The sequence below is a fragment of the Sinocyclocheilus grahami genome, unplaced genomic scaffold (genome assembly GCF_001515645.1).
Source record: "Sinocyclocheilus grahami isolate Dianchi unplaced genomic scaffold, SAMN03320097.WGS_v1.1 scaffold118.1, whole genome shotgun sequence".
NCBI lineage: Eukaryota > Metazoa > Chordata > Actinopteri > Cypriniformes > Cyprinidae > Sinocyclocheilus > Sinocyclocheilus grahami.
This window is the reverse complement of record NW_015505297.1, coordinates 684,320-709,171: the sequence shown is the minus strand read 5'-3', so window position 1 is coordinate 709,171 and position 24,852 is coordinate 684,320. Positions and strand designations below refer to the sequence as shown.

The window sequence follows — 24,852 nt, the reverse complement described above, 5'->3', positions numbered from 1 at the left end:
CACTGCGCTCCTCGCAGCACTGCTTCACCAAATTGCATTTTCAGCCTCACAACTCCGGGACATGCTGGGTGGTTTGATGCGTTCCCAGCTATCCATCTTTCTGCAGAGCCAATTCTCATTTAAACCTAATTAGGGGCCTGAAATGAACATTATGCATTAGATAAAGCATTGGAAAAGTAGAACTATCCTCAGAGCACGACGGAGAAAAATGGGGGGAGGGGAATATAAAGGGAGGGAGAGAGGGAGGTGGTAAGAATTAATTACTAGCCATTAGGGTACAAGTCATCTCATTGCAAACGTTGAGTTAAATGGAGGAATTAGTTCCTCCGTTGTGTTAAATACTCCGCACTGATTTAGTACGCTACAAGTAGTTCATTACGTAGAGGTCAGCGTGGAGCTAGAGGTGAGCATGAATATTGCTCAGAACAGGTCAGTTTCAACAAATATTAAAAGGGAAAAACCTGCAAAATTCAGAAATCACTGAGCAGTTGCATAAAACGCTTTATCTAATTTAAGTTTTATATATATTTTTTTCTTTAAGATTGGTGATAACTTTAAGTCAGTTATATAAAAGCGTAAGATTAGTCTACACTAGTAGACATGTTTGTGTTAGACAAAGTGGCCAGTACACTAAAGTCAACAAGAAACTATGTTCAAAAACAAATTTACATCTATAATGTGATGGATTTCTATGTGAAATATATGCAATGCACACACACAAATGTTGGGTGGGATTTAATTTAGCCATCAAGTAATATTTTGATCATGAAACGGGATATTCAATACCAGAATTGAGCACTTTGACCTGCAATTTGAGTTTGCTAAATACAACGCAAAAATATAAGCTATTTGTTAACATCATCTAATAATGTTATCCTGGGGTTATTATTTAAAATCATTTATTATTTATTTATAATTATTTATATTTTTGTTATTATTATTATTTAAATATATATATATATATATATATATACACACACACACATTCACAATAACCCCAAGAATTTGTCTTAAAGTAAATAATATAAATAAATTAAATTATATACATTTTGATTTCATGTTGATTTTGATATATAATGAAAAAAATAATTAATTAAAAATAATTGACTATGAATAATAATACTAATAATAATAATCAACATTATAATTATATTACATTCATACTAAAATGTATATATGAATATATTATATATTGCTTATATTAAAAGTTTATTTATATTAAATTATATTCAATTTAAAGAATGAAATTGCAGAAAGACCAATGGAGTTACACTTCAGTTTAAATCAGTTTAAAGAAAGATTTGACCAAACCGTATCGAGCATCACCACGATTTAATTAAGATCTGCTATCAGACCTATTTGTTCACTGCATTATCTGAGAGCCTTTGTAAAGCATTCCCTTCAGCTCTGTTATCTAACCTGTGTGTGATAGCGTGTAGTTAGAACTGTTCACAACTACAAAGATGTAATCCCATATTCAGGACGGTGAGGGAGCAACTGTAAAATATTACAACCAACCACTGAACAGCACTAATCTCAGCATTGGAGGAGATGTTTCCTCCTCAGTGTCTATGTGTCTACAGTACTGGCCAATTGTTTCTCTGTGTTTTACCACAAATGCAAAGATGTCGTCGCTGCTATCATGGAGCAGCAACATGGTGCAGGTAAAGCCACATGCAGTAGGTCTTATTGGCCGTTCCTCTTATCTGCCTCCTCTCCACTACGTTTTTAAGATCTCTCCTGCAGAAGACAGTGTAATGGATCTCTTCTACAGTCCTGTGTGTGTGTGTGTGTGTGTGAGTGTGTGCCCCTCCTTACACACTTGCCCTTGGCAGAGAATTAGGTGAGGGAACAGGTCAATTTCACATGTTGTGGTGCTTCCTCAGGAAAGCAGTGCTGGCTTTGTCCTCCACGACGGCCTGATTGCTTTTGTGCACCGATTGCTTCTTTCCCAGCCATCCACCATCTCCACAAACACCCCCCTCGCTCCCCCAGCCCTCCCATTAAAACCTGTTTAAAGTATTTTGTCCGGGATTGCATTAGCAAACCAGAAATTAATCTAACATTAGAGGGAATATTAAAGACTCCGAAGCTTTGAGGGTGGCGGCAATAAAACAGTTTAACTGCTCTACTGCAAACGTGATTGGTCAGAGGCAGCCAGTGAGTGAGTGTTTTATCATGTGCTAAAGAGGAGGACGAGAGAAAATAGAGCAAATGAAGGCAGGTAGAAGCAGCAAAGGCTTCTCTATGAGACAGCGGCTGACTGCATGCAAACTTGATTTTTTCACTGCAAACCCTGTCCCACAGGCGGTTTCTTTGGTCAACTCAATCACACAGTCAGAAAAGTTTAGACTTAAGGAAAATGAAAATACAACATGTAAACACATAAAAAGGAAAAGATTCCCTCTATAATATGCCCTGACCAGCCATGACCTTGACAAACAAAGCATCATATGACATTTTGCTGCTCGGTTGTTTCTATTTCTGTGACGTCATGCTGGGTAGCTCCGCCCATAGTGAATTCTCATTGGTCCAAAATTCCACATAGCTGTACATTAAACCTCAATTATGTCCACAATTGACTCTCAAATTACACAGTATTTTGCTCTCAATGAGGGCATAAAAATTATGCCACATTGATTAAAAACCGTCAAGAACCAAGTTTGCCACAGTATGACAACACTAAGTTACATCAAATAAGAAGAATTGTATAATTGCATGTAAATGCTGGAAAGATGACTGTTAGAGAGAAAATTCAGATTAAAAAAAGGCAACAATCCCTTTTAACACAGCAGCAATATATTTTTTCAGTTACTTAATTTCCACTTTTGATGTGCCAGGTAGCTCTGGAATAAAAACACGCTGAACATGTGGCGGTGCTGCACAAACCTAACACTTCATAAACCCCTTAAATGACTGGGATATTGTAGTAAGCTTATAGCTATTCCATATCAACACAAAATGCATACAAAATAATCATTATAGACAACATTCACAATTAAATCTTAACTATGACTAATACTGATTTGCTTCAAGTTCCAGCATTATTCTTTCATTTATACACCCCCAACTCAAACAAAATTCCAGTTCTCACATATAACTACACATACTATCATTACTACGACAGCACAAATGGACCTCTAAAATGGCTGACATTCTTATGAAATCCTCTTTTCACCCCAAAGCAAAAAAAACAAGTTTAAAATAAGAAATAAAACCACAAGTGTGAGAAATAAAACTGCAATGATACAATGAAATCACACAACTGAAATAGAAATGCCAAATTGTGAGTTATAAATTCACAACCAGGAAAAATAAAAGGTAATTTACAAAAAATAGTCACAATTACCTTTATTTTACTTTGAGGTGGAAACAGGTTTCCATCAATAATCCATATTTACTGAAGACGGTCAAAAACTGGGTTTATCTCAATACAGCAGCACTCTTACACCCTGATAGCACATCGAAACGTTCTCTGTTGAACATCATTTGGAAGACGTTTTACCACAGTTTATGGTTTAGAATGCAAATCTAAATCTGCTCTTTAGATCTTATCAGAAGTATGCACATTAGAACGCAAGGCTCTTCCACATCTTGTGCTTACTGGGACAGGACAGGTGAATATGGCATGAAGCTCAGGCAAAATTCGTCTTGTTGAAAGGAACACACTTCACAGAGCATTCAACAGCAATGGCGGATTTTTAGTCCGTTCACCATGAATGAACGTTTGACAGGGGCTGAGGGTCTCTCAGATGGATCGTTGGGGCGAATCCAGCGAGGTTTGAGGGGGCTGACTGGGGTGATGTAGCTGGGCTTCCATTTACTGCATTTGGTGAGGCAATTCAGTGGCTCTCCTCTGCCTCAGCAAGAAATTACACACACACACACACACCCACTGAGGTGATGAGGTAATCTCCCCTACTCGTTAGTGGCGTGGATGAATATGTATGTCAGCAAACGCTGTCACCAGAGTGGCTCCACATTTCTCAACTCAGCGAATACAAACATGTTTCACGGCTGCAGCCTCCGCTGAAGGTGTTTTCCATGCGACGTCTAATCACAGCAGAAAAACTTTTACTTACCGTATCTCTGCTCGAGTTTCTCAGGGAACCATTCTGCAAAATGTCATCTTTAAAGTGATATCTCGCCAAAAAAAACCCCCGAAAATTCGGTCATGATTTACTCACCCTCATGACTTTTTACGTATGACTTTCTACCTTCTACAAAACATAAAAGAAGATTTTTTTTTTTATGTAATTTTTTTATACAATGAAACTATACAACGACAACTATGAAAATCATTTGGGGCCACAGTTTTAGACCAAGGTTACTACAAATTATTTAAATTAATTTATTATTATTATTATAATATAATACAATTGATATTTAAATGTTAAAATATAAAAAATATATATATATACATATTAGGGCTGGGCAAGTTAACGCGTTATTGTCACGTTAACGCATTAATTGATTAACGCTGACAATTATTTTATCGCGCGTTAACACAGTTTTTTATTATTATGAAAGTCCGTTGCTCACTGGCTCTGAATGCACATACAGACAAACCATGGGTCACAGGAGGGGTGGGATGTTGATCATTACTGGCTTGGGATGAGTGTCATCACGCCTCTCAACCAATGAGAGCATTTGGGGTGGGCCTAAGACTGCAGCAGCGCTCACATGAAGCGCTCACGACTTCATAAGTGGGAAATAGGAAGTTTCCGATAGCACGTGAAGACAGCAGAGAAGCGCTCTTGCTCAGCACAGTGGAGTGCATCGTTTTGTTAACTTTGTGGTTTATTATTTTGAGTCGTTTGGGACGCGGTTTACACACGGCCCTCTCACAATATATTGCTTTACAGATCAATCACTCTTGCCGCACAGAAATGTTCACGCAATCATGCTGCACGTATCATAAGCTCCGAGCTCCGGCGCGGTTATCGCTCACACTGGTCAAACGCTCTCGGGCATGGTTAAGATTGCCTAGTGCGAGTACACCCTTATTCTCCCGAATCCCGCACACAGAAGTCTCTTCCTGCCCGCACTCACAGTCGCACATCAAGTGTTGTCCCGTGATAGTGCAGGTCTCTACTCGGAAGGTGCCTGTTATAATGTTATGATCGAGGCTCTGGACTCTGAGCATAACTTGTTTTTCTATAACAAACTATCAAATATTTTCTATAAAAACGTTAATGTCCTGGCAGTGGCAAATAGCTGGTTTTATATTTAATTTGATTGCATTAACATTATAAGTTGAGATTTACAAGAAATATTTTAACTGCTATATGTAAAAGGAATACTGCTATAAAAAAGCACCTTATTTGTTTAAAGTGTTAGCAAACCAGATGTTATTGCACTTTTGTTCATATGACAGTACTTTTAAAGGAAAAAAGTGCACAATACACTACTTTTGAATGCATTATTGAATTTTGTGCACAACAATGCGATTAATCGCAGACAATCATGCGATTAATCGTGATTTTAAAAATTTTAACGTTGCCCAGCACTAATATATATATATTGCTTTAGTGAAATGCCCTTGCAAAGTGAAGCAGAATGAAGCCGAGTTTCAGCATAAGACATGGGTCTGTATTTTAAACAAGCCTCAGATGAGTTCAAAGGAGTGTTTTTTGAAAGCGCCATTTCAACAGTTTGCTCTCGAGCAGCCGTGAGGCCAAGAGCTGCAGCCTGGGATAAACTCAGCGTTTAGAAGCGTGAGACCCTCGTAAAGCGGCTTCTAATTGTGATGATTATGTGAGCTGGAAGCAGATAAAACATGTCATTGTTTTTGAGCTGCATAATTCAATGGAAACAAGCAGGGTGTTGCTGAATACACACTTTTTTACGAAGCCCGTTTGACGTTATTTGATGGTGACAAACAATATCAAGCTTTCATCTGATTCCCGGGTTCATTATAAGCCACGGTGAAATGTGAGAGAGTGGAGTCTAAACAGCTGACCACAACAAAACATGCCTGCTTAAGCCAGTTTAGTGAAACTTTCAAAGGCGGATGGATTTATATTTGATAAAACAGACTGAATAGACATTTAGGAAGAGTTATCTTGGATTAATCAGCAACACCAGCGATACAATTTTATTTATTTGTTTCAGTCAAACAAATTTTATTAGTTGTATCACAATGTGTTTAGATTTTTCATTTTCTTTGTATTTCTCAAAAACTTCATTGACAATTCTTATTACCATAACAGTTTTTTAATGCAAAAGCAATGTAATCTAATGCTGCTTTTCCACAATTTCAATCAGAAAAATTAAAGGCAATACAATATACCATGATGCATAAATATTTTGTGATAATACAATTATTTTATCACAAAATATTACATTTTGCAATAATATTTTAAATAATACAATTTAAATTATATAGGTTTTGGCATTACAGTAATGAAAATTATTAATTTTTAGAGTTTTATTTATTAAATTAGAGGTTTTTTTTGTTCTTAATTATAATTTAAATAATGTTACAATGCAAAAAACAAAAAGGTCCTAAAAATATATAATAACACTTTACTTGAAGGATTTATATATAATACATTACAAAGCTATTCATAATTTAGGTTGTAATGCATTATATATTGTCATAAATGTAAACAAAGTTAAAAAGCATTCTATTTGCAGATTTCTTACCACGTCTAAAATTGCCATGTGTTTGCATTATATTTTTAAAGGTGTAAAAATAAATAGATAAGTATTGTAATATATATATATATACACAACTGTGGTTACAATTATTCATAAGATGCATTACAAGGTGCATTAAAAGGCATAATTAATGCATTAATGTTAATAAATTTGACAAAAATGCTTCAAGTAAAGTGTTACCAAATATACTTCCATCACCTTATTTTTTTATGATTTGTAAAATTCGGCCAGGTTTTCGTGAGATTGATCCACAGGGGTCCATCAAACACACAACCCTCTTTTTACTCCCTGTAAAATCCATGTTCTGCTCCTCGATGCTGGCAAATAATAAAACACACTGCATTTTAGAGATTTGTTTGGTCGAACAGTTGGAACAAGACAAACCGCAAATGTTTACCAGGTTCCCTCTCGAAAGCGAATGGTCAGCACCGCCTTTTGAAGTAAATAAATTCTGCTTATTTCCATGTTTGCACACACCCTCCCGCCTTGTTTACGCTCGGACCAACAAGTGCAGTTTACACCAGATTTACATTTAAAAGGGGCCCCCGCGTGCAATGTAAAATAAGTGTTGATTCGAAGAAATATCAGCTGTGAAATCGATTGAAGCTGTGCGGAGCTCCCGAGCGGGTATACTGCGGCCGGCCCTGGCCTTTCCAGCCGCACACACAGGCTACTTCAAAAGCCAATTAGTGTGATTTCACATTCCCCCGCAGCTGAATAATTTCATGTAATTTTCAGCCATGCTGGATAGAGGCCAAGTTTGTTGGAAAGCACATCGGCCCCCTCCGCCGCATCCCTCGCCCCGGATTCCTCCTCGGCCCCCTTGTTTTACCCCTGTGCTTTTCCTTATGCGTTTGGAGTCATTTAGAAATCTTGTCGAAACGTGGCGCTCCTAATTACACGCGTATCAGCACACACACTGTCCATGTTACCCAGCTCTGCTCCCACAGGGCTGTGGCCACTTGCGGCCTCACACACACACAGACACACACACCTCTCACTAATTTCATCTTAGCGCTGGGCTGTCAAACATCTCCCCTGTCTGAGCACTTTTAATCGATTAGCTGAACGTCTGTATAATACATCAGCAGCTGGCAGGCAGAGGGGATTCGGCGGTGAGACAGTTTAATTACTGTACCTGTGTACCAGCACAATAGCAGCCGCTACACTGACGCCGATCGGTTTCACCCTCCAGCTCACAAACTCATGCCAGATACTCACTGTACGCAACACACATATGATAATACAGCACAGCTGCGGGAAACTGTAGGGCAAATACAGCACTAACGCACTGAGACCAGAACCAAAACTACTAAAAAAATACAAATACAGATACAGACATGGACTTCCAAATGAATAACAACAATTCCACTAGTTTCAACAGAGCAGCCCAAGTAGGTTTGCTGGTATCAGTTGGTTCAAGACTTGTCAAGCTAAACAAGCTTGTTTAAGCTGGACTAACTAGTCTCCCACTCTGGACTTAATGTAGATTCACAGTAAACATGTTTTAGATATTAAGATATCTCTACCCATTTTTAAATTTTATTAAATTTATTTTTATTTAAACTAAATATAGTTTGATATACTTGTTAATTGTAACACAGACACACACACACACACACACACACACACACACACATATATATATATATATATATATATAATTACACTGCTGATGTTTGCATTCATATTTTCTATAAACATGTTGAATGATGATTGACAGCTGTCAAAATCAACTCAAGGTGAGGTTTAATTATAGGCTAAATAAATAGACTAAACTATTTTTAAAAAGATATTTTGTCAGACAATAAAACCATTTCATTATTTAAGATATATCATACGTCATGTCCATGGCAGAGGTATTTCATTTATAATAATTGACAGATAAATCCACTGCCTTGGATGAACCGCCCTTGGAAACCAAGCCAGAAATGTTTTGAATGGTTAAACCGCAAAATCCATAAGAAGCAAATCTAAATTTGCACCCCGTCCAGCTCCTTCCTGTGCCAGAACGACGGTACATCCTGAATACTGCCCTGTTCTATAAATATATTCTCAAGTCAGGTTTGCTTTTTTATTTTCCCACCCTCCGTGTCTTTGAAGCATAAATAATGACTAACTAAAAGGGCTGAATCATTCGGGACGAGCGCCAGTGATTGATACGTGTAGAGGCCATGAGCCGACTGCAAGAGACAGAGAAACGACAGTCCATTTTAGAAAGTGTCTACCGAATTGATTTAACAAGTTTAATGTGTGCATCAATGTGGGCCTATTACTGGTTGTAAGCCTCAGTGATGCTATTTGTTCGACTGGCAAAAATACTGCTCTTTAGAATGAGTGTATTAGGTCTAAAATTGCAGAGAAAACCCCATTACAACTTTATTGCTGGTAAATTGGAACCAAACGTTGTCTGTATTTCAATTATTGTGAGTTACCCGGGAAATAAATCGATTTTGTATAGGCTCAATCACATAGACAGTGATGAGAAATGCTTTATTACACTCCGGCAACCCAAGGCTAGTCTTTTGTTTGTCCCCCTTAGCAATTTTCAAGAAATTGTCAATTAAGGACTTTCTCGTCTCCTTTTGGCTTCTAGGAATGGCTCGGTCCGTGGAGGAGAAACCACTGAGCGTTTGGTATTGCGGGGTGTTATTCTCGACACTTGTTCGGGTTTTAAATGCTAATGTCACCCCTCCTTCGGCCCTGTGCTACAACACAACTCGCCCACTTCGACACGGTGGGTAATCATTACCTGATTCTACTATCATCATCTGAGTCCTTAAACCACCACAAGAGGCAGCACACATGGAAAAAGCCTCCACCTACCCATAGTGCAAACAGTTACAAAACGAACATATTTGACATAAACTAGATTCCAACATGTTAAGTAAACAGTTCAGTATATTGATGAAAGCATTTGTTATCAGCGTTGGGAAATGACGTAACCTAGCTAAATAATTACCTAATAACTAGCATAGCAAGTAAATTAACAAAATAATTAGCAAATTATCTTATACATAATGAATCCCAGTGAGTAATGGTGTTTTGCAATGACATGCTTCAACTTAATAAAATAAAATAAAATACTACAAAGATATTGCCATCTTGAATAGCTCTGATATAATTAGAAGCATTTAGTGTAACAAATAAACAAATGATTTTTTTCCAATAACAAATTCCAATGAGTAGTGGAGTATCGCAATGAAATACAGTATCTAATAAATAAATAAATTAATTAAATTAAATTCTACAAATTTGTAATTCTTCTTGAATAGCTCTGATATAGTAATGTGATGAATAAACAAATAATATTTTTCAATAATGAATTCCAGTGAGTAGTGGAGAAATAAAATAAAATACTGCAAAAATATTGCAATCTCCAATAGTTGTGATATAGTTCCAGTAATGAATTACAGTGAGTAGTGGTGCAATGTTATGAAATGTTGCATCAAAAATAAGTATATAAATAAATATATACATAAAAATAATATAATGCAATACAATTTAATATAATATCAAATATACTTACTTAGCATAATTTAGCATAACTATCTGCTATTTGAAAACTTTGGATAATTTCTACTTTAATCTCCAAAGCTATAAGCGACTGACAAGATACAGTTTCAGAGCACCTTGTCCAACTTTTCTAAACAAATAAAACATTTCTAAAATATGAAACTCCATTGTTTTCTTGTAAACATATACTTCATGTTACTCAGTAATGACCTTACGGTATATTTAATAAAATGTTGCACATGATTCTATTGAACATGTTTACAGGATACAAGTCAACTCATTTTTAAAGTTTCGAGCTTCATAGTGACTGAAAAAGCAAATGTTTTCATTTGACACGTTCGCAGAAACAAGCCCATTTCTAAGCACTAGTGGAAGTGTGAATAAAGCAGTCAGACGATACACACGGAGGAAGTGGTTTATATTACACAGACCCCGCAGACACAGCCGCAACCTCACATTCATGCAATGCAAATTCAAATCAACAAACACAGAGGGAGAAAAAAAAAACTCACTATGGCAGAGTTTAATTAAAGGATCTGCATAATTTGAATCCTTTAAAAAGAGAGAGCGAGAGACAGAACGGGACAGAAAGACGAGATCAGTGCTGCCTTGAAGTCGATATCATTTAATGACATCAGCTCTTTTACAACAACGGCTGAGGCGGCAAGCTGCCACGACACATGGACGACGCGGGAAACGCTGATCTCGTCTCCATAAAGACGAACTCGGGGGTCCCTCGCTCTCATCCTCACAATTAACACTTACAGTCTCTGCTAAGATGCATCTTGTTGGGACGACGTCCAAACAAAACAGAAAGGAAGAAAAGAGCGGCATTATTAATCAGCTGAACACGCTCCTCTGACCTGCCCAAAACAATGTGAATCCAGCCTGAGGATTTACACACAGTTTCCTTCAGCTGTAACTGGCTTGGCAGCTTAAGAGCTGATAGTAAGTGAACGACTGGATGTGTAATACTGCTGACACTACTGACACAACACACCGCTGTCCTCCAAATCTATCAGCTGCTCTACTACAGCTAAAGTACTCCCAAATCGAGCCTTATATTGGTTTACAACATAAGATAACACAGTTTAAGTCTACTTTAAAGTCAGAGTAATTTGGTAAATTTGACCGAAATATTCGGTTTTTCAAAATTATTTATTTTAAAGTGCCCCTATTATGCCATTTTTAAGCTTGCTAATATTGTTTTATGAGTCTCCTAAAACAGGCAAAGATGCATGCAAGGTCAAAAAACATGTAAGTTTTCTCAAAAAATAGATTTAATTTGACCTCATTTCTAAATGATTCGTAAACGACTCGTGCGAAGCAGTTCAAAGAATCAGTCTCTCTAAACCCCTCCTTTCTGTGAGCCCCCACTGCTGTGATTGGTCAGATGGCGCGGTCCTTTGCGATTGGTCCAGAGTCATAGAGAGCTTGGCTCTGGATTGGTCTACCACACGGTACAGCGCGTGTCGGAAACGAAACGCCCATTGCCATGACGGAATGACAGCCCTGGAGACTTGTCAATACATAGAAAAGATGGTATCGATTGTACCTTACCAATTCGAGCCGAATTCTGATGATGAAACGGATGAAATGACTGATCGACAAGAGACTGATTCACAAGCACGACTGGAGCAGGACGTTTCTCAGTGGTAAGTGTCAAGTGCTAACAAGTTTGTGGTAATTATAAGATGTGATAAAACAAATTTACTCTCACAGCGTAGGATACAGCGTCTTCTCGACATGATGTTAACCACACGGAAATTTTACTGTTTGTGGGTGGGCAAGTTGGCGACGTAGAACGTGGGCAGATATTATGCAAATGTGTTACTTTGCGACGTAGAGCCGTAACAGAATAAGATTCGAATTCCTGACGACTCGTTTAGGCGATTGCGAGCCGACTCTTTTTTTTGATAGACTAACTTTATTTATCGTGCACTGTAGGTGACAGCTACATGACACAATGCATGAAAGGTAATATTCGAAAAGGCATAATAGGGGCACTTTGAAGCATTGGACATAAAATTCACAAATGTTTTTTTTTTTTTTTTTTTACTTACAAAAATAAGCAAGAATAAGGACTTTTTAAACTGGACTCTTGAAAACCCTCCCTCATCTGCTGTTGGTCAACAAACAGATGGCCCCGCCTCAAACACACGCCATTGGTCGAGCCAATGCTGTTATTTCAGGATGGTTGCTGTGGAAACAAATATTATTTTTGACTGACGGAACCATGGTTGTATGGGAGGGCAAAAAATATTATTAACCAGTAATATCAAACCTGTAATCAAAACATATTTTTATGAATGCAGGGGTGGTGGGAGAACAATAATAACCCTCTCAAAACAATAAGAAAATGCATAAAATATTGTGTCTATGGAAAAGAATGGAATGTAAACAGAATGTACTGAATTGGAAGAATAGAATAAAGTAAAATAATATAAAATATAAAAAATAAAATAAAATCACATCACACCACGTCACATCATATCCGATAAGAGTAAGTCCAGCCCTACATTACAATTTTATGTTTAATATACTACAGCACAATACACCTACATATCTATTCCAGGTTTTTCTTTCATAAAAGTAAACTAAAATCTCAAAACTATTTTGATTAAGGTCAGAAAAGATAAACAAATAAAGCTGCAAACAAACTTTTTAATTCACCTTCTACTGTGTCTGGATTTCTTCAAAGGATGCCTATTAAAAACAGTCATAGATAACTTTCCTATTGAACCAATCATGGTAGTTATCCTGTGATTCAATAGAGTCTAAACAAACTCACAAGTGTGCCTGAGTTTATTATGCTTATGCAGTCACACAGAAAGTCTCTTCAAATCTATATTTCATTACCAGGCCACAGGAAACTCAGGAATTCCTGTTAATTGTGTCGATTTTCACTGGCTACTCACCCTATTATCTGACGCAGAAAATGTAAGCATTCAACAGAAAGAACGGTTAAATGAATCTTGGGCCAAAACATAGAGAACTGATAAAAGGTAAATGAAGTAGTTTTCTTGGAGCTTCTGTCCAACGGAGATTTTCATAGCAAGGATGACGCAACAAGGAGAAGTCTGTGTTATTTCTAATTACTTAAAGCAAGCAACAAATTCAATCAAACGCTTCTAGCGATTCAGCGAGGGACTTCAAACGTGGGCTCCCATCAAGAAGCTACTCGTGGTGAGAGCTTCTGCTACCAAAAACAATGAATTTCATGTTTTATTCATGCATACATATACATTCTCATTAGTGGCAGCCACCATGTGAAGACAGATAGTGTGATTGAGTGGGGATGGGGTGGGGGGGACGCGGTGCTGTTGAAGGCCTTGGGCGAGCTGTTGATTGACCGGGCTCCGGTCCCAGCGGTGGCGACCGCCAGGCTCGGTGATGGACACACATTGGAGAATGAATCTGAGCTAGCCTGCAGCTGGGTTGTGCATCTGGACTCCTTAGTGGGTCCGCAGATTGACCTAATACAAGCCCACTGGCAAAACAGCACCAGGGTGTTCCAAGTGTGCTACAAGACATGCACGGGGCACAGGAATGCTGGGAGATGGAGAGTTTGCTGCTCGTCTCTACATAGTAAACCTTGTTCTGCTAGGGTTAGGATAACTATATGTGTCCATACGTTCATGCACATTCAGAATTCAATTGAGGATGCATTTAAATTCCAATTCAATTGAGTTGGCAAACAGGATGCAGAATTGCAATTTGAATTTGACTGAAAAAGTGAAGAAATTCATGCAGTATTGTTCAAAAGTTTGGGGTCAATACTTTTTTTTCTTTTTTAAGGTAAAGCATACTTTTATTCAGCAAATGCACAATTAATAGACCAAAAGTGGCAGTAAAAACACTTATAATGTTACAAAATATTTTTATTTCAAATACAGTAAATGCTGTTCTTTTAAACGTTCTATTCACCAGAGAATTCAGGAAAATAGGAAAAAAATTTGCATGGTTTCCACAAAAATAGTTCACATTTTCAACATTGATAATAATAAGAAACATTTATTGAGTGACAAATATACATATTAGAATGATTTTTGAAGGATCAGGTGACTGGAGTAATGATGCTGAAAATTCAGCTTTGCATCACAGGAATAAATTATATTTAAAAAATATTACAATTAGAAAACAGTTATATAAAATCATAGTAATATTTCACAATATTACTGTTTTGCTGTTTTGATCAAATAAATGCAGCCTTGGTGAACAGAAGAGAAAACATTAAAACAATCTTAGTAACCCCAAACTTTTCAAGTTCATTTTACCTGTTGAATTTCTTTGAATTACAAGTCGTTACAATTCAAATTCCAGTTCAGCTTCCTGTGGGTGTGGCTAATTTAATTCAAATTCCATCTCATAACAATTGCAACCTAGTTATATGAATATTGAATGTAATTTTTATGCAGAATGAGGGTTACCGTCTAGACACAACCAACTTTGCTGCTGACCCTGTCACCTTCTTCGTCAGGCTTCTACTTGGCCAGCCCCACTGTTAAAGCAAATTCAACATCACAATGGTAATGCATGATGAGAGCGAAAAATCCTAGACTGTCAGGGCCACTATCAAGTAGTTTATTATAGATATTAATGAATAATATGGGTGAGTGAAAACTGTTAGTCATGCGTTGAGATAGCAATAGCTAAATGTTTCACGCATGAATCGGTTGGTTTTTCAGTCAGCGCCCGAGTCTCTCGACCCCTCCGCCCGCGGCTCGCTCCAAACTCGCCTTTAAATGGTAGAAATCCATTGGTTTCGATATGAAGCTCTTTGTGACAGCAAGCAAACTGAGTGATTAAGCCGGGCGGGGGCTTTTGAGGGGCAGAAAATGGTGTGATTAAATTGGATGATTTGGGTGAGTCATTTGTGTCCTGCGAGAGACAAACAGCGTTGAGGCCAGACACCTCCATGACCTTCCTCTGAAATCTTAACCGCCTTTACACTTCACTGCAGACAAACAGCAAATAACAACACAGTGTCAGAGAATGGACCATGATTATCAACCACTTAGGAAGAATAAAAAAAATACATTTAAAAGAAAATATGAAATAAAATACTTTACAATAAATGTAATATCATTTTATACACACACATAAATATTTATAATTAAATAACTAAGTTTCAAATGTTAAAATCGTAAAAAATAATTTGCTGCCATGATGTTAGGTCCATCTCCAAGGTATTGCTACGCAGTTGCTAAGGTGTTCTAAGTGTTTTGTTTTTTTTAAATCATGTTGCTATGCAGTTGCTAGGGTGTTCTAGGTGTTTGGTTGCTGGACTTCCACTAGAGCAATGGTTCTCAAAGTGTGGGGCTCGCCTGCCAGGGGGGGCGCACTAGTATTGCAGGGGGGGCGCGGGTCATCAGCAGAAAAAGAAAAGAAATAAAACAGTAAACAGCCAAAGGACGTAACTTAGAATGGGAGATTGATCGATGTCAGCGGCTGGCTGGATCCACCAGATGCTCAGGTACGGCCAACGATGGAAAAATAAAACTGGAGATTAAATGATATGTAGGCAAAATCAGTTTAAATCGAATCAAATCTCTTCCGTGCCTTTGAACAAACGGCACCATTTATCCCAGCATAATTTTTTTTAATTAAAACTAGCACTTAGGCTCTTCTAAAACTTGCATCTGCAGAAAACACTGAGGTAATTTGTAATACTTTGTGAAGATATTGGCCACAGCCGACTTACAGGTTCAATCACGCCGCTGGAAAACGAGGCTTTCCATATTCATTCCGACAGTCTCTTGGATTAATTTCTCCATTATTGGCCTATTTGCAAAAGGACTAATTACTAGCAGGCCAATGAGAGTCTAAGCACTCGGCCTATTCGTCAGCACAAAACACCTCTATTTTTAGCGGAGAAACAATAATCATATTCTCTTTCTGCCAGGAAATCGGCAGTGTTGTTACTGAGGAAATACAGCCCTTTCTGAAAGTAAACACACACAAAGGCCGACCCGGAGCGTATACAAATACACAACGCGCTCCCGAGCAAAGCCATTGGGAAACTTAAGGCACCCTGGAGGGCTGTCTCACGCTGGCGCTGCCAACATTGGCTTTGTTGTCTCCATTCAGAAGAAGGATAGACCATTAAAGAGCATAGTTACGCTCAAATATATAGCAGACTCACGATTACGTCTCAGCCCAAACAGCGAGCTGGATTTGCACCTTGCATAGAGAATCTCGCACGAGGGGAATGTGATTTAATAAGGAAATAACGGCCTCGTTCTAACAATTAACTGCATTTCTTTGGCTGCGTTTGATTTAATGTTAATCAATTCACTGCAAGACAAAGTACGTACAGTTTTTCTGCTGTTATTAAAACACATTGTTTGACAACAACGCTCCCTCAAGCTGTTTTCGCCTCACGAACGAAAAAAAATAAAGGTGTATGAGTAATTGTTTCCATGGCAATTATGGCTTTCTTTGGTGTGCGTTGGAAAATAAAGAAAATAGCATAAACATGCCCACAGCCTCAATGCAGCCAAAAGCAATTTCCTCTTCTAAATTTAGTTATTCAAAGCCTATGGCCATCATCAGCATTTAGTAATTAGTTTTATAATTACTGCTGTTTTGCTCACTGTCATTCAATTTTTCTTACACCATGACTGGGGAATGGAACATCTCACACTCACAGCTGGGCAAATTACCATCCATTTCTAGAGTGAAGGATATCAGGGAGGGCTGATTTTTACCCATGATGCCGGGCTCCGAGCGGCACAACACCTTTGAGCCTGCCATTTTCCACAAAGTACAGAATGCCAGGGAGGGAAAAAAACACCTTTTCACTGTTGTGAGGGTCTATTGTGATGCAAACAGCATTAATTCCCTCATTACCATTAACAATGAGTGTGGCACGCTGGTCACCCGGATAGAGCACTTTAATCAATGCCCTGCTCTCTGCCAACCTGCTCCGCCAAAGACCCCCTTCACATGAGGATGTTAAAGTGACTGCTCCATCACTTTGTGAGCTGGTCAAAGCCTTTAATGAGATCACACTGTTGACTGTATGATGGTTTGATATGCTAATATATTAGCGGTGCACAGGTGGGTATTTGGGGTTGTTGTAGGATTCAAAATATTAATAAAAAACTATAAAATAACACTGATACTAACGTTTTATTTTTACTATATATTACAATACATATACTGTATAGTATACTGCATATTACTATATACGTATACAGCGTATATATTATATTTTTAGCATATTTATAGTATTTACAGTAAATACATGGTATATTTTTCTAGGCATGGGATATTGGGATGATTAACTACTGTACATTTGCTTATATCATTGTTTAAATGATATAAATGTGTATTTGCTGAATGCTGATGGCAAATGAGAAAGTATTATAATGTTTGCCTTTCTATTACTAATAATATAAAAGCAATCGTTATAATACTTTGTGTCTATATTTTAATTTCTTTGTTTAACCGTTCTATCTGATTATTAGACAGACTTCTATCCATATTAGACAGAATTGCTAACGACAGACACTAAGTATCAGATGAAGTGCTTCTTATTCTTACCCAAAGATACAAAATGGATAAAAGAGTTAAAACTGAACAATCTTGCTACTCAAGCGGTGTATGAACATTTTTATATATATATTTATTTGCCTCTTTTCCATTTTGCATTTACTTGTACTTTTACTTTCAATACTTAGGTACGTTTAAGATTAAAAAATACTTTTCGTACTTAAGTACAATAAATCTCACATACTTTAAGACTTTTACTCAAGTAATATTCTAATGGTGACTTCAACTTCTACCAAAGTCATTTTCTGGTAAGATATCTGTACTTTTACTTGAGTATGGCTTTCAGGTACTTTATACACCACTGCAACACAGCATGGTGCACATAATACTAAAACGCAACGCGCACAACTTGAGCTTTTCCAGTGAATAAAATCAAATAATAAAGGCATTTTTCTTCACCATGATAACTGGATGGAAATCATACGAAACATGATTTGGTCATGTTACACAACAAGGCATACTACTAAGTGAAATGTTTATCATGGAATAATGTCTACTGGCTTACTTACTACTGTTAAAAACATTAAGCAATATTCGGTAAATTCTAAGCATGTTTTCCATTTCTGTGGTTTGTTCATATGGCTTTTTATATTTTGTCAGTAATCAAACGTGCTCACCAAACCCATTCTCAAGCAGTGTTAAATCATATTCAAATACTGAATTCATTTTACTCAATCATTTCATTCCAATGAAGGAAAAAACATACTAATAAATAAATTAATACATAAATATAGCTCAAAATATTTTCTTGTTAGCTTGTAATTTAGCTGCTTTTTCAAAAGGGTAGTTAGACTGTACCTCTTTAAATTAGTATGTTGTAGCTTCTTGTAGTTAACTTGTAGTTCTTGTAGTAACTAACAAAGCACAGCTCTAACAACACCTTAGAGTAGACCCTAGAGTTTGCTTTCTAGGAAACAAATACACTAATAAAATGTATACAGCCACTGATCAGACAGATGGTAACTGCATACTTGTAAATGTGAAGCTTCAGTTTTAAGGTAGCTTCGCCAACACCGGAAAGCTGAGCTGAAGAAAGGCGGTATGAAACAGCATGGAGCTCACGGGTGTAGCTAAATGTCAGGCGTGAAGAGAACGAGACGTCAAAGATGTAGCGCGGGGGAGAGGGGGAGAGTTCTCTTCAAGGTCTCACCGAGTTTATTGATGAAATTATGCTAATTGAGACAAGTACATGCACATTTGGCTGCTACTCTGGAAAAGCATGTCGTTTCGTAAAAAAAAATAAAAATGAAGGAAACTTTTTATGACTTATTAAACTTCAAAAGAGGCCATTATGCTTGTTAAAATGCTTGAGTTTATGAGGTGCCGAAGGACAGCGTCCCAGAAGACGAGCCAGAAACAAGCAAACAAAGAAAGGAGATGATTACGAAATCTCTTTTTCCTTCAATATAAACAAGTGGGTTGAAAAGCAGGAAGTTTCGTTGTATTTGGCTGAGTGACACATCTATGTGATGCAGCAGTCACCAGAGATCAAACGCTGATAACCAGCGAACACGCGACGGCTTCCAGCTCTGCCTCTAATAAAGACAGCGGGCCGCCACATCTCAGGTATTAATCACACACAACAAAGCACTGTGTGTTTCTGTCAGTGTGTTCCATGCGCTTCCACTGACTGCTGAATAGATTATAACCCCACTGATGAGAAAACCGCCAATACAAACATGATGTTTACAGTAGAACCGACTCCACGACAAAATAAACCCACACTTGAGGAAAACTGTACGGCTCACAAGATCTCAGCTGCATTTTTAAGTATCAACATTGTCTCAGATGTTTCTCCAAGAATTTCTAAAGAAAAAGAAATCAGTCACAAGATACATGCACAAATGTTCAAAGGTTTGAGGTCTTTAAGTGTTTTTCTTTTTTTAAAGAAATAAATATTTCTATTCATCGAGGATGCATTAAATTGATCAAAAGTGACAGTAAAGACATTTATAATGTTACAAAATATTTCTATTTCAAACAAATGCTGTTCTTTTGAACTTTATTTTAATTAAAGAATCCTAAAAATGCATATTTGTTAATCATAAAAAAACAATAATAATTGATAATTGAGCAGCAAAGCATCATATTAGAATGATTTCTGAAGGATCATGTGACACTAAAGTCTTCTCGAGTCTTCAGCTTTGCATCACAGGAATACATTACATTTTAAAATCTATTCAAGTAGAAAACAGTTATTTTAAATCGCAATAATATTTCACAATTTTTACTGCATTTTTTATCAAATAAATGCAGTCAGACTTCTTTCAAAAACATGAATCTCCAAACTTTTGATCCGTAGTGTACATCAACATATAGTAAGAGTATAACAGCTATAAAATAAATTTGGAAAGATAAGGGGGGGGGGGGGGGGGATCTTGACTGCAAATCTGAGCAGAGTTGAGAAATTATGGAGTTTTTTTTCCTCATTTGTTTTTCTCCCAAGCCTCCATTTCCTCTCCATTTAATCTCATCGCTGTCTAGGAGAAACAATTGAGACGTTACAGAGATCTCATTTGTGATTTATCTCCCATGCAGTGCATGTAAAATAGTTTCGCATTTCACTCAATTAGGTAATTCCCCTCCGTTAATATCAGTCTCCGAGCAGCCGTTGGCGCAAGATGTTTACGCCTTGGGTGATTAAGACAGAGAAGCGAGTTTTTGACATTCCGATGGAAAAGCTGCTATTTTGCAAATATTTCAGCCCATTTGGAATTCCTTTCCAGTGATCATGAAAGGACAACTGGCATATGCGTCCTCGACTCGACGGCTAACTACAGGCACAAAACGTGTCAATTGTGCAGGCAGAGCTGTAGAGTTTGGGGGTGTGCGCTTGGTGAAGTGTGGCATTTTGGCGACTGCTCGCTGCTCTGCATGCATGAATAATGAATGCACAGGTGGTGGAGGGGGGTCAGGGGCCCGCGCCATCCTCCAAACAACAGAAAGGTCATGCTTGTTTGTGCAGTGTCCTTCAACAGATGTGAAACGCTTCTGACAGAGACTAGCAAATTTCGGCTAAAACGCTCCCAAAAAATTAGTTGATGGGTCAATTACGGAAAAGGTCAACAGGCACAAAAGGAGAGAGGCGGCTAGCGTGCGACTTATGATAATAAATCAACACTTGAGAAATGGAGGTCAAATTCTTTCAGTTGCAATGCCAGTAAAACAGCCCGCTTTTATTACAGATAAAGGCCCGAATTCTACGCTTTGTCACCCTGGTTTTGCATTCAACAAAAGGCAGCTTTGTTTTAATGGTGTTTGGCGACTCTCCACTGTTCAAATGGCAGCTCCAGATTGTTCTTTATTCAACACGGACACGAAAAAGAACAGGAAAAATGCAGGTAGATTTTCCTCTAAGCATTCCGACTGGCATGAGATTTGCCAAACGACACTGTTCGGAGATTTCCCAAAAGGTTACAATCATCAGTTATAATGTAGAAATGCCTTACAAGTCGTCAACTTGATTTTTTCTTCTTTTCACTGCAAATACTGTATAATAACAGCAGCTGTGGGTTCTGAACTCACTGGGAAATTCCATGAGCCTTTAGAAATTATTCTAATATGCTGATTTGGTGCTCAAGAAACACTTTTTTATTATTATCAATGTTGTGCTGTTTAATATTTCTGTGGAAACTGTGATACATTTTTTGATGACTATAAGTTCAAAGAAACAGTATTGATGTGAAATAGAAATCTTTTGTAACATTATAAATGTATTTACTGTAATGCATCCTTACTGAAAAAAATTAAATCATTAATTTCTTTAAAAAAAATAAAAAAATAAAATAATAACAAAAATATATATATATCTTAATGACCCCAAACTCGAATGGCTGTGTATGTTTCTATAAGATATTTTTTTCTTTATTCACATGGACATGAAAAAGAACTGGGAAAATGCAGGAAGTGTTTTCCTCTATGCAAAAAATCATTCTGATTCACATGAGATTTGCCAAACGACACTGTTCAGAGATTTCCCAAAAGGTTACAATCATCAGTTATAATGTAGAAATGCCTTACAAGAAGTCAACTTGATTTTTTTCTACTTCTCACAGCAAATATTGTATAATAATAACAGCAGCGGCGGCTTCAGATCTCAATGTAAAGTCGCTGGGAAATTGCCTGGAAGTCTGCACTGACAAATGAACTGGCTACTTCCAGACACAGGAAACAATATCGTTTTCCAAGGGCTCACCTTGACTCATGCACACAAACAATCAGAAGGAGAAACTGGCCCTGCCCTGTGAGCTCCGGGCCTGATGCAATAAGTCACCATATGCTCGTATTAGTATGCTCTGCATTATGGCACACGGCGCGCCTCCCGGTCAGCTCGCCAATCAAAACACATGCACCTCTTCTATTCTAAACAACAATCCGGCAGGAGTCAGCAGAGGATGAGGAGAGAGAGCTCTTTACCGCTGTAGGTCAGCCCCATCTCCTCGCTCCGATCGGAAAATAAACAGAGATTCATGAGCTCGGACGAATCGGGAGCGGGGCTGAGTATCCATTAGCTCTAGCGATGCAGAGCAGCAAAACGGGAATCGATAACAGGTTCTGTTCGAAATGTAGTGCAAATAAAATGGGCCGCGCTACTGATTCAATTCAAACGGCTGCTGTCAATGAGATGGAAGGACACAAAGAGCATCTCATTGTCCTAGAGGGTTTGAATTCACCTTGCTGAGCGTTCATTAATACATGGGATGCAATGCACTTCATTCATTTCCTTCGCTTACATCATTTCCTGCACTGCATGTCGAGCACGTTGATGTCGGACGTGTAAAAGGCAACAGTCCTGCGGACCGGCTCTACACCGAATTACTCACCATATACATTTTCTCATTAAAATGCATGCGGCTCTTCAAAGCGAGACAACAATGATACCATCTGCTGTGTGCCGGCCGGAATACACAGAACAAAGCCGCTGAAAACTGCAACAATTTACTGTTGCCTCTAACAACATTCACGGTATTACAGCCATGCCAAATGTACAGTAAATAATTCACACTTAAGTGCAAAGTAGCTGTAACGAATTTACTCAAATAAAATCAAGAAAATAACTGAATGAATTTTTTTTTTTAAATATATAAAATTTAAAATAAGAAAAAAAATAACAAATAAGTAATATATAAAAATAAATAAAGGAATTGCAAAATTAATGAAAATATTTACTTGTAGTTGTTGCTATGAAAAAGCTATATATTTATTATTTATTTATTTTAGAATTCCTGCAATGATTTAGAATTAGATTTATTGTATTATATTTGTTTTATTAAATTTTTTATACAAAATGGTTTGTTAATTGTTGTCTAAATGATACTTTTTGACTATTTTTCTATGTTGATGGATTTCTGGTTATACATTATGAGCAGGGTTATTATATTAACTTACATTATTTAAAAAAAGATCAATGTTAACTGAAATAAAATAAAATATATATAAAAAAACATTAAACTTATTTTATTTCATCTAGTTGCCAAGGAAATATTTATAATTTTCATTAAGTTTAACTTTATATACTACAATAACAAAAACCAAAATAAAAATTAATTAAAATTATTGTCTGCAGTATTCTATATTGAGCATACTACACACATACTATACATTCAATTGAAAATAACCTGGAAAAAAACTGAATATTCCGTTATTTACAACAAAAGAGCAAAAATTCTACACAGAAGAATGCCTCTTACCTTTGACTGAGGTGTTGGGTGGCGGTCCTTCGAAGCGCAGGTTCCACGGCGGGTCTCCCTGGTTGGTGAAGTCCCTCATCTTAAGGTAGCTGATGGTGAGGCGGATGATGGAGGCCTTGTCCAGCTGGCTGGTGATGGCGCCGGGGAGCGGAAGCATCTTTGCCAGCTCATAGAACTCGAAGTTTTCCTTCCCCCGGCGCGAGCGAGCGGCGTCACGTGACTTCTCCTTCCTTAGAGCCTGCAACCTGACAGAAACGCAAGAACGTCTGTAACATAAACATCTACTGCTAGTCAAAGCCTGACAGACTTTGCTTCCTGCATTGTGACTGCATTAAAACTTCAATCCTTTATGCTTAAAGTCTGAGGCACAGAGGGACGATGTCCCAGAAGACAAACCAAAACAAGGGGAATATACTGTAGAATTATTATTATTATTATGATTATCATTTCTTTATCTATCAAGCAGTGGGCTAAGAATTTTGCTTTGTAAATTTACATTAAAACTTATGTTGAATTTGACCCCATTTGCTTTTTTTAACACAAAGATCTGGTTATACTTTGGGCTAGGGCTGGACAATAATGCAATATCAATATGTATCGCGATATAATTTTTTTCAATAACGGTGATATGATTTTTAAACACATTTCCGATATTTCGATATACATTACCAGTGTTTCCCATACATTGATTTATTTGTGGCGTTTGACTTCGTTGAATAAACATGAGCACTGCACGTTTCAAAATCATAACACGGCGCGGGTGTTTTATATGAATGTATCTCTGAAGGGAACCGACTGTCTTCAGAATAGTTTAGATGGCATTTTTATCTGATAAAGTAGCGTTCATGAGCGGAGCTGCTTTGTTTACAGCCATTACTGGAGAACCCGTTAGTTCTGCCGCTCTCACAGCGCCTCCTGCTGGCAGACAAGCAGTTTGCATTTTCAATAATAAACCCATTTCCAGCAACATGCACACGTTTCATACTCGTTATCCTGGTTAATGCACGTTTCAATCTATAAGAAGAATCAGCCTACACTACCAGTCAAAGGTTTTTGAACTGCAAGATTTTTAATAATTCTTAAAGAATTATCTTCAGTTCACCAAGCCTGCATTTATTTGATCCAAAACGCACCAAAAGCAGTAACATTTTGAAATATTTTTACTATTTAAAATAACTGCTTTCTATTTGAATATATTTTAAAATGTAATTTATTCATGTGATCAAAGCTACTACTCCAGTCTTCACTGTTGCATGATCCTTCAGCAATCATTCTAATATGCTGATTTGCTGATTATCAATATTTAAAACAGTTGAAGTACATTTTTTCATAATTCTTTTTGAATAGAAAGATCCAAAGATCAGCATTTATCTGAAATAAAAAGCTTTTGTAACATTATACACTAGACCATTCAAAAGCTCTTTTT

The 24,852-nt window shown here is 37.3% G+C and overlaps 1 protein-coding gene across 1 annotated transcript in view; it reads right to left on the bottom strand.

Moving 5' to 3' along the window:
* Positions 1-24,852, bottom strand: part of LOC107589658 (neuronal PAS domain-containing protein 3-like) — a 181,871-nt gene that overhangs the window by 39,025 nt on the left and 117,994 nt on the right. The window contains exon 3 of the mRNA XM_016278161.1: positions 23,427-23,671. Coding sequence (XP_016133647.1) covers positions 23,427-23,671 — 245 coding nt within the window. The remainder of the gene's footprint in view (positions 1-23,426; positions 23,672-24,852) is intronic.